The following is an 11,618-nucleotide window of genomic DNA, read 5'->3' on the forward strand; positions in this document are numbered from 1 at the left end:
TACATTTTCAGGAAATCTTAAGCATAGTATTAAACTATTTAACCAGTTCTTGGCCAGGGAAAGTCCTTGGCCTTTGTATTTGTTTGGGGTTTCTTGTTTATGCAAATGAAGAAAAATGTTTACTAGTTCTTACCAGTGTGGGGATTTTTATTACACTTTTGTAATGCAGGAGCAGCTTCGATGAAAGAAAAAATTAGCAGGTAAATAGTCCATAATGCTTGTGACTTTGGGTGGGGTTTTTTGTTGTTGTTGTTTCAAAATTATTAATTAAAATGGCATGGACATCAAACTTCCAGTAATGGTTCCAAGCATATATGGTAGTGGCTTACTGAAAACACTTCCTCTCTGCAAATCCCATGGGTTAACTTGTTTAGCCAGATTGCAATGCATTTCTATAATTACCATGTTCTACTAAATCAGAAATCTTCAGGAAATGAGCAGCTCCTTTATTACAACATTCTTTTCAAGCAAGAATCTCAAACTCCTTTCATCCAGCATGCAAGTCCTGCTCAGCAGAGATTAAACCAGACGTGGGTGCTCCTGGATTTACTTCTGCTGGAGCAGTATTTATTCCTGCTGTCTCTTCCCCAGCGTCTGGCATGGTGACACCCATGTGTGTCTCCAGAAGGGAAGAGGGCAGATTTTGGATCATATTTTGTGTTTAGAGGGTTAATCTGTGGATTACTGAGTAGTTTGTGTTCTAGACGAAGGAGTATTTATCATTTCTTTGTCTGACCTTAGAAGAGTGTCTCAGAGTAGTGCCAGTAACTCCTGGTAATATAAATGGGAATAATTTTAACTCCACTGCTGCCAGGGAGCAATTTTTTCCTTAATCTTAAATGAATAAACAACAAACAAATCCCCCTCCTGTAAAGGACGAGGGAGAATGGCTTCAAACTGAGAGAGTAGGGTAAGACTGGATATTAGAAAAAATTCTTCCCTGTGACAGTGGTGAGCCCCTGGCACAGGGTGATCAGAGAGGTTATGGATGCTCCATCTGTGGAAGAGTCCAAGGCCAGGTTGGATGGGGCTTGGAGCAACCTGGGCTGGTGGAAGGTGTCCCTGCCCATGGCAATGTTGGAACTGGATGATCTTTAAGGTCCATTCCAACCCAAACCATTCTGATTACATTATTATATCACCTAGATTAGGTCCCATATAGAGTATTTTTAGTTGGATGGTTTCAAATTCCCCTGAGACATAAATCCTCTCTTCAAGAAGCCATTACAGGAATCAGAAGATGAGTTGTAAATAACTGGTGAGCTGGTTTGCTTTTGTGGAGCACCAGTTTACAAAGTCCTTTAGTCTGCAACTTAGGGCTGCTCCTAAAGGACTCTTTGTAAAAACCAGAGCAATATCCTCAAGGCTAAAACAAGGAAAAATAAACTACACATACAGTGTGAAATGAGGATTCTGCAAAAAAAAAACCCCAACAATAAGGCTGGGACACATATTAGGTATTTATTTATTTATCCATATATAAATCCATGCAAGGGTTTATATGTGAGGTATGTGAGGTATGTGGGATTACATCTGTCATGTATTTAAAACACAAAATGAAAAATCACCATTTAGATACCCTCCTAAAATCTGAAAGCAATGTGACCTTTGCAGGTGAAGCTTGGTTTGTCTTCCTGATGCAACTGAGGTGTGATCCAGGGCTTGTGAAGGAATCAGGGAAAATCTGTGAGTATTTACCTTCTCTGCTGGACTTTGGTGTCACCACTGGCACAAGGCAGGAGCTGAGGTCCTTGGACCTACTCCTGAAAATTATTCCTTGCACATTTTTTGTTAAGTTGATCCTAAATCCTAAATACAAACTGATGCATATACTAAATGTGACAGTGGCAATAAAACTTAATTTAGATAATTTTTTCCTAAGATCCAAGAATTTTTCAAGTTAGGTTTTTAGTAGTCATGAAGAAATATGCAGATCATATTGGGCAGGGATTGTCCCTCTGTGCTGGGCACTGAGAGGCCCCTCGAGGGCTGTGCCCAGTTCTGGCTCCTGCAGGAGAGCCCTGGAGGGGCTGGAGCGTGTCCAGGGCAGGGAAGGGAGCTGGGAAGGGGCTGGAGCCCCAGGAGCGGCTGAGGGAGCTGGGAAAGGGGCTCAGCCTGGAGCAAAGGAGGCTCAGGGGGGACCTTGTGGCTCTGCACAAGTCCCTGACAGGAGGGGGCAGCCGGGGGGGTCGGGCTCTGCTGCCAGGGAACAGGGACAGGAGGAGAGGGAACGGCCTCAGGCTGGGCCAGGGCAGGCTCAGGGTGGACAGCAGCAGGAATTTCCCCATGGAAAGGGAGGTCAGGCCTTGGAAAGAGCTGCCCAGGGAGGTTTGGAGTGCCCATCCCTGGAGGTGTCCCAGGAAGGGCTGGAGGTGGCACTCAGTGCTCTGGGCTGGGGACAAGGTGGGCATCAGGTACAGCTGGGACTCAATCTCAGAGGATTTTTCCAACCTTAATGATTCTGTGATTAAGAAACCAGTGATTGACTTCTGCACCATTTTTATCTTGGGGGGTATGTTGTCCCTCCTCCTGCAGCCTCTCACTATGAGCTACAAACTATGGATACTTTCCTTAATTTCTTAACTTTCATCAAATTACGTTTCCTCGCATTTCTGCCTCGCTCAGTTCATGGCCCTGTTTGGTCTTTAAGATTTAGACTCCTTGCTCTCAGCAGGGCCTGGCACACAGAAAAGACAAAGGGACTTACTGATATATGCAATTACAATAATTACAAATTCAATTACTGTGCAGGTACTGATTTTTCTAAGATACTTAGCAGTATATATGATTCCATGGGCAGGATCCCAGTTAAGGCCAGGAAGGAGAGAGAATATTTCTGTTGTTTTGGGGTTTTTTTTAATACACAAAAGGACTATTTTGCACGGCTGATTCTGATTAAGTTTCTTAACTCAGTACTGTAGCTGGATAGAGACCTGAAAGCTCTTGAAAATTTTAAGCACCATCATCAAATGGAACTCAGAATGGCAAAATTCCAGCGATTTTGAGGAACTGGGTTGGCATTTGTTAGGTAATGCCTGTGCTGCTCTCCCAGCTTTTCAGATGCTGGGGGGAAACAATGTTCCTGACTCACTTGTACACACAGGGACAGTTTCAGTAGCTACAGAAATATTAATTTTCCTCTAAGATCCTCCATTCTGCTTTCAAACAACTGGGGTTTTATTCTTATCCTAGGTTGTTTTTTTTTTTTCCTTCCCCCTTCCCTTCTTTGGAAACTGGCAACAATTAATCTTTGATTACATACCCCGGACTTTTTTTGTGTCTCTTGAACTTCTGAACTGTGAATAGCCATGAATAATGATTCTGCAAATCACTCCAGGATTCAAAGCCAGCTGCTGGAAAAAGCCCAACAGCCTTAGAGAACTGAGCTGTGGATGCTGCTATGGATGCAGTATCAGAATGATTAAAAAACAGCTGTCTTTAGTGCAGATGCACACTGTTGAAGCTAAATCATAGACCAGCATCACAGAACCAATTCAGTTGAAAAAACTTCCAACATCATGGAGGTTTCACTAAACCCCACCTTGTCCCCAGCCCAGAGCACTGGGTGCCATATCCAGTCATTTCTTGGACACCTCCAGGGATGGGGAGTCCACCACCTCCCTGGGCAGCCCCTTCCAACACTTGACCACCCTTTCTGTGAAGGAATTCTTCCTGATGTCCACCCTGAACCTCCCCTGGCACAGCTTGAGGCCATCTCCTTTTGTCCCGTTGAAATCACTTTGGCCTTAAAACAATTTGTACATTATTTTTCCCAAATGAATGGGTGTCACTTTTGTCACATACAGGCTTTTTTATGATGTATTGCACCGATAAAGGATCTTAGGCTTAGAAATGTGTATTTCAATATTCTGCCTCACAAAGCATGCACACTTCAGGGAAACATGCAGAACCCCTCCCTATTAAATCATGAAAACCCAAATGCACTTGTGTGTGTAGCTCCCACCCTTGTGCCATTTGCTGGTTAATAAATGTGTTGCACCTTCGGCAGGTCAGGGCAGCTTAGAATTTCCTGTAATGAACACATTCAGAAGTGTCAAATTCTACCCCTCTGCCTTCCCCCGAGTTTTAAAGAGAAACTATTTCCAGGGAGATGTACTCAGTCCTTACCAACACCGAGTGGGTATATTCTAACTGAATTAGAGGGTCCTCTAGAAAACCTCTGTCACATCGTTCTCACCCTGATCAGAAATCACCAGTGCAGAACCTGCCACGGATTAGGATTTCTGGTCATTTAAGAGCATAATACCTAGGGAAAAACAAATGGCAGGCAGCCATCCCCCCACACCTGGGCTCTGCAAATGTAGTCTGGGGTGCCAAAGCTGTTGGGTGAACCACACCTAAGGAATTCACTTCTGGTTGTTGGAAAAGGTAGAAGGACTTGGGCAAACACTTCAACTTCCTGACATAGCTGTACCCAAAGGAAGCCTCCTGATGGGTTTCATTAGTGAATATTTTAATGTTTTACAGCCTCGTGAGGCAGGAACTGAGAGGGCACGTTAAAAGGACTGAGGGCCAAAGCATGCTTCTATTTAAATCAACCATTTTATGATTAACACAATGAAGAAAGGCCCTGTCCCTTCCACAACTAAACATCAGTAATGGCCTTTTACAAACAACCCCCCTCAAATTTGACTGCACTACATGCAAAATGAATTCTTTTTAGGAGCTGCAAATTTCAGCTTTTGTTTCAGTTTTCAGGGCTCATTTAGGGATGCACAGGAGTTTGTGGGTTGCTTTGCTCTTGAGAAACATGTACAGCTCCTTCCCTGCAGACACATGCCTGGCTGTGATGCAAAGTGACAGTGCCCATGTGAAGGAGCAGCCACAAAGCTACACCCCTGCCCAGACTGGGGAAAATCCGACCTGGAAAAATACAAATAATACCAGCAAATTCTGTATCCAAACTGTAGACAAGCACAAGGGTGATTAATACTGGAGAATCCAGGACAACACCCATTCAAACAAAGCGTGCCAAACTCCAGGACATTAAATTTAAAGCAAATTAATTCTGACGACTGATCATTCCGGGTTTTTTAAATTTTCTCCCCGTGCTGGTGCTGTTCATGGTGAAAGTAAAATAATGCAGCTACTGCTTTCAGTGTGAGGAAATGCAGACAGAGATCCCGGAGACAGAAGGTATCTTCACATCAGAGGAGGGGGCAGCGCAGAGAAACTCTGCACCACCTCCAAGGAGCAGCTTGCAAAGGAGCCGACAGGGACCTTTTTGCAGAGATATTTGAACAATAACTCTTTCATTGTCCCCGTGCTGACACTGGATAGAGAAGACAAACCCAATATTATGCAGGGGCTGCCCATCTGTCGGTGATTCCCCCCTGCGCAGAGGTTATCAGTCACACAAAGCAGGGAGCAGTGAGACAGATAAGATGCGTGACAAAGGACAAACAACCCCGGCAGCCCACCACCCTCCCCAGGCAGTGAGGAGTCTTTCCAAATCCGTCGGGAGACTCCCTCTGAATAATCCCTGTGCTTGCAAAACCCATCACTGCGCTTGCAAACTCGTTCTGATCCCCTTAAATTCTTGGCAGGCACACAAGAGAGCCAAGGGCATACAGGATGTGGGTTCCTTCAGCTGTTTGTAAATACCTGGGCAGTACGTAATCAGAAACCTGTAATGGGAAGAATTTCTTGAGCTGCTGGCAGGCACGGTGCCATGGGATGTCTGGTGTCTGTCTGGAAGGTGGACAGTGAGCTTTAACCTTACTAAAAACTAAGATTTTTACACTGAATGGGGAAGGGCAGAGGGGAAAGTGTTGTCAGGTCAAACCTCCTTCCCTGCAATGGAAACATGGAGCAGCTCTCCTGTGAGGAAAGGCTGAGAGAATTGGGATTGTTCAGCCCAGAGAAGAGAAGGCTTTGGGGTGACCTAATTGTGGCCTTCCAGTGCCTGAAGGGACCTACAAAAAACATGGAGAGGGATTATTTCCAAGGGCCTGGAGTGACAGGACAAGGGGGAATGGCTTCAAACTGAAAAAGAGGAAATTTAGGTTATGGAAGAAATATGGAAGAAATTCTTCCCTGTGAGGGTGGGGAGGCCCTGGCACAGGGTGCCCAGAGAAGCTGTGGCTGCCCCATCCCTGGCAGTGTCCAAGGCCAGGTTGGATGGGACTTGGAGCAACCTGGGATAGTGGAAGGTGCCCCTGCCCATGGTGGGGGAGTTGGAACTGGATGATCCTTAAGGTCCCCTCCCCAGTTGATGGAGACCCTTGCTGCACCACAAAACCCAAATTCACCTCCTTCCTCCAACCCTTTCCTGACTCTCCATCTGAATCCCATCTGCTCACTGGTTTGGGTTTTTTTTGCAGTCAAACAGCATCAGACAGAGCAGCAAAGAGGAAAATTAAAACAATCCAGGGGACACATTTAATGTGTCATACCTGGAGCCAAGGTGGCTGGAGAGAGCCTTGTGTGGCCCACGTACCACAAGAGGAAAGTATGTGTATCCTTATCAGTAAAGTCTTCAAGAGATCATTGGTAACACTGATTTTATTCAATCCTTAAGCAATGAACATGTGTTGATAACTCAGCCTGATGAAGCTGTGGTTTCTATACGTAGATATATTTATGTGTATGTGTATATTTATACATGTCAAAGCACTCAGAAGATGCAGTTCTCCTGTATCCTGTGTCTGCTGAACTGGGACACAGCTGGGACTGACAGTGGGGTGAGCCCTGGGTAACATCAAGGTGGCTGTGGAGCTCTGAGCCTTGACTGCCCCCATCCTCATGAGTCAAGGCTTTGCTCCAGAGGATGGAGACGGGAGAGGGCTTTGCCTCCTAAGAACACAGCCCTGTGCCAACCCACCTACCCCTCCCACCTCCTGAAAAGGTTGGAGAGAAGGTGTCAGCGAGCCTTCTGACCTTGGTCCCACCACTTGGAACCCGACGGAATTACAGGAAGCAAAAGCCTGTCTCCTGGGAGGAAGTTTATCCAGCGAGTTTAATACAAACAGCCTATATAAACACAAACACGTACAAAAGCAGAATCATCTTCCAAATAAATAAACAGCTGCGTTTGCCCCAGTTACATGCCAGCAGCAGTCAGCCTAAGCCCTGTGGAACAAACCTCACAACCAAGCAAGCTCACCCCCTACAGCCTCTCTGCCCTGGCCTACAAATGACAGAGAACGTGGCATCTCCCCAGCGCTCCGTGGCACGGCCCTACCAACCCCCGAGTCCTCGAGGACACTTTGAGGCTTCTCAGCGAGGATGCCCCAGGGTGCAGGAAGCCAGAGGGGCTCCCCTGCCCTCAGCCAGCAGGGCGGAGAGAGAGCTTCACTCCTCGCTTCCCGGAGCTCTGCACTGCAGCTGCCCTCCATGGACAGGGCAGGTGCAGATTTGGGAGCCGCGGGTGGCGACGCTGCCGGCGGGCACTGCCACCTCCTCCTCGTCGTAGCAGACGCAGCGGGGACAGCCGTCGGCCACCGGGCTGCCCACGGCGCGGCAGGCCGGGGGCAGGGGGGGGCACAGCGGGGCGCAGGTGATGTCCCCAGCAGGGTGGCAGGTGCACAGCTTGCGGGCGAAGTCGATGTAGAAGGAGCGGCCGGCGGGGACGCGGCCGCTGGCGAAGCCCTGCATCTCGCAGTCGCTCTCCAGGTAGGGCGGGCAGGCGCAGGGCGGGGGGCACGGGGGACAGCAGCCAGCAGCAGTGGGGGTGGTTGTCCCCTCCGGGTCCTCCTCGGGGCACGGGGTGCAGGCGCTGGGGTCACAGGTGGGTTTTGGGGCCGCGCTGCAGAGCAGGAGGCAGGCGAGCGACAGGCGCAGGGCGCTGGTGAGGGCCATGATTCTGGGGGAAAAAAGGGGGAGGTAGGAGCAGGTGTGACACTGGGCATGGGCACATTGAACCCCCAGCGGCTGGGCTGGCCTCTCCATGGTTTAAAGCGAAGGGGATGCAGCCATATCTGGTTTAAAGTGAAAAGGATGCAGCCCCATCTCCTTGACATGCCCGCAGCTGGAGTTTGGATCACCCACAGCTGGCTGGCACCATGGGGGTTTGCTCTAAAACAGAATCTCTCGTCCCCAAAAGCTCATCCTGGCTCGACCACAGTGTCTTCCACCCCTGGGTGTTCAGATGGCTGCAACGTGGGGCACCAGTGAGCAAAGTCCACATTGCAGCGCTCACTAAGCTTTGGCGTGGTTGCCCTATGGGACTTGTTCACCCTCATATTGATGCTAATAATTTACATTTAAATGACTGATTAATTGCTCCTAGAAGGCCTTCAGGCATGGACAGAAGAAGAGCTCAAAAAAGTACTGTCTCCTTTGGTGGCCTGTCCTGCAGCTGGGACCTGGCTGCTCCAGGCACCAGGTCTGGGTGTTGGCTCCCAGCCTGTCCTGCTGTGCCACTCACTGCCTGCCCTTTCCAGCCACCTCACTCCTTCAAAGGAAGCCAGGGGGGTCACCCCATCTTTATTTCAACTGGAAAAACCTTTTTCTCTTAAGGAAGATGTTTCCAATGTTGGGCACTCCTGTGGGACTCTGCCTTCTCCATTTTTTTGGCCAGCCTGTTTTCAGAGAGTCATTCCTGGCATGAAATTCCCTCCCTGTGCCTGCTCCCTTCTCCTTCTCCACTCACACCTTGGATGCACAGCACCTGGCAGCCCATGCTGAAGCTTTTTTCTGTTTAAAGGCTGAGGACTCCTCTTTTTTTCAGCTTTTCAAGACCCAGCATTTCCTTTAAGTGCACTTTTGGATCCCTTCCCTCTGTCTGAGTGCCTTTACATCCTGCTGTATTAAATACACCTTCTTCCTTCCTGCACTGGGTCCTTCCAGGTCTGGTCTCTTCTCCCATTGCCCCAGTGCCACCTTTGATTACATTTATATCATCACCATTTGATAGCCCAAATTTCCTGCTCTTGAGGATGTGCAACTCCTCGCAGTTATTTCTTCATATCTCTTTAAACAAAAATATTTGCAGATTGCATAACCATAAAGAAAAAACTTGAAAGCACAGACTCTATCCGTTATCAATTTGAAAAAAACAAAGACTTCAAAGCTTTTCTGGTTTTAAAGCAAATTCTTGCCAGTTTAATTTACTTACACCTGCTGTATCTTTGCTGGAGGTGTTCTGCCCCTTCCTTTGAGTCACACTTTTTAATCTAGAGGTTATTTTACTGTCATTCCCAGAGGACTGATGGCTGTGCCAAGCAGCACGGAGCCCAGACACGCTCCCCATGGAAAAGCTGCTGCTGGAAAGGATCCCCCATCCCCAAGCCAAGAGCTCCCTCCTGGCTGCCCCACGCAGGCAGAGCAGCTCACCACCACTAAACATCATTAAGTCGAAGGTTTCTCACACCCCAACCTCATCAGTCCCATCCATCGCCAAAACATCTGACCCCACCCAGCAATGGAATTGGGCACCTTCAACAGAGCAAATTTCCAGCAAATTTCCAACACCACGGGTCTGTCATTGAGCAGCGGCAGCATCAACAGCCTCCCGCTACTTCCTAGGGAAATGTTCATCCTCCCCCTCACTTCTGGGGATCCAGGCTGGCCCTGCCCCGTGCCGAGTCCCCGCGGTTCCCAGGTTACCTGCAGGGTGGCCGGGCAGGCGGGACGGGCGCTGGGATGCGGTGCAGGACCTTGGGAAGCGTCCCCGCTCTTGCCCCGCAGCCCGCCCGGCACCTCTATTTATGTGGCTCCACGGCGAAACCCTGGCAGGGGGAAAGGGGAGGCGGGGAATCCTCCAAGGTGCTGGGCAGGGCCAGCAAGATGCTTATCTTGCTCGTGGTGTTGGTTTAGTCTGAGCGCAGACTAATCCGGCGTGTCCCAGCGTCTGCAGGTCCGTCCTCCCTCCCCACGCCGCTCTGTGCGGACCTCACCAGGGTTTCTGAAGCATCAGCAGCCCCCTGTGCTTCACAGACTGCTGGGGACAGGGGGGCCGGGGTCCACAGGGAGAGCAAAGTGAGTTAAAAGCTCTGGCAAGGCAGCACAGGTGAAATGCAGCCTGCTCTGGGGTGATGCACCCCAAAATGCAGGAGCCAGTGGTGCTCATGGACCTTCTCAGAGCACACGTCCTTGTGTCCACAGAGCTCCCCAGCACAGGCAGCCCTCCCGTGCTTGACATGCATCCTTTAAAGCACTTGGGGTTTGTTTTCCTCTGGATTAAGGGAGCTAAGGCCATGGATCTCAGCAGAGAAGGGGTGCACGAGTTTCATGTGCCCTGACCAGCACGGGCAGCCTGAGCTTCCCCCCTGGGCCATTTGGTGCCTGGTGTGGAAAGGTCTTACCCTGATGTACTCATGAGCTCATTGGAAATGTGCCCCCCAGCCTTGCAGAGCAGAGGGATGAAGAGCAGAGGCCTCTTGCAGCAGATGGGACTGGAAAGCAGAGAGGGTTTTGGGAGCACACACTTCCCTGGTCACACTTCCCGGGAGGTGTTGGGAGAGGAGCACGGGCTGGAGCTGCAGGTCGAGGGAGCCCTGGAGCTGGGCACTGCACTCAGGACAGTGGGCTGGGCACTGCACTCAGGACAGTGGGCTGGGATGCTGCCTGGCCTTCACCCACCTCCTGAAGCCTGGAAACCCCCATCCCTCTGGGAGATACATGGGATGCAGAGCTCAAGAGCACTGAGAGTTGGGCAGCTGCCTCTCACTGGATACATAAAATATTGACAAGGCCTCAGTGGTAGGGGAAGGAACTCAAAAGACCATTTATCCAGAGAGGGTCAGAGGGCAGCCCCAGGGATGTGTGGAGAAGGGACACTCGGCCACGCTGCTCCTGCCACTGATGCTGCTGTGTACGGGCACGTGTTTATAGGTCCTGCAGGGATTTCTGCAGACAAGTCAAATGAAACCTCCTCCCTTGCTTCCAGAGGCCTTTTCCACTGCAGAGACACAGCAGGCAGGATGCCTCCAGCCAGTCCCTCTCACTGCCAGTGCGGGTGGGGCAGTGCTGTGTTTGCATCCCCAGGGTCACAGCCTGGCAAAGGACAGAGGACACAACACCAACATCCCTGGGCAGGGCAATGCCACTGTCGGACGTGCCTGCAAAGAGCAGCCCCCAGGGACAGGGGAAGGGGCCTGGGAGTGCCTTGGTGAGCCTGGATCCAGCCCAGGTGGAGTAATCCTGAAAGATCTGGAGCTCACACCCAGCTTTATCAGCTCCCACACTCATAGCTAACATACAGAAGCAGTTGTAAATATTCGAGGTTAATACTCAGCAGTTACTTGACCTTTGCAGGAGTGCATCTGCCTGTCCTGGAGCCTGTCTGCAGCTGGCAGCCACTGCCCTGCAGCCCTCCTGCTGCTGCTGCTGGAAGCGCTGGGCTTTGAGCTGATCCATAACAGCCAGGCTGATCCAGATTCTGACTCAGTCCTGGGCTTCGTGGAGTTATGGGGCACTTTTAGACTTACTCATGTGAGTTTGGAATACATGCATGGACTGACACCCTTCACTTTGCAACAGAATTGCTAAAATAAATATGATACGATGGGTTTGAACTAATCAGTTTTTGTTTTTCTGGACAAAGATGGTTATTGCTCGAGCAAAAACTCTCAGAAAATCTGGTAATAGCTCGTGTCACTCAGGAAACAACAGAGACACTTCTCCTAAATAGAAATACTTCAGCATTCTATAAC

General features: G+C 49.6%; 1 protein-coding gene across 1 annotated transcript; it reads right to left on the reverse strand.

Annotated features, from left to right (window-relative positions):
• Nucleotides 1-7,314: 7,314 nt before the first annotated feature.
• LOC138104479 (fibulin-2-like) lies at nucleotides 7,315-9,627 on the reverse strand. Its single transcript, XM_069003779.1, has 2 exons — nucleotides 9,571-9,627; nucleotides 7,315-7,825 (listed from the first exon to the last, which is right to left on the reverse strand). Exon 2 carries the CDS (start codon nucleotides 7,819-7,821, stop codon nucleotides 7,315-7,317), a length of 507 nt encoding a protein of 168 aa, XP_068859880.1. The 5' UTR covers nucleotides 7,822-7,825; nucleotides 9,571-9,627.
• Nucleotides 9,628-11,618: the final 1,991 nt, after the last annotated feature.

The sequence above is a fragment of the Aphelocoma coerulescens genome, chromosome 1, assembly GCF_041296385.1.
Source record: "Aphelocoma coerulescens isolate FSJ_1873_10779 chromosome 1, UR_Acoe_1.0, whole genome shotgun sequence".
NCBI lineage: Eukaryota > Metazoa > Chordata > Aves > Passeriformes > Corvidae > Aphelocoma > Aphelocoma coerulescens.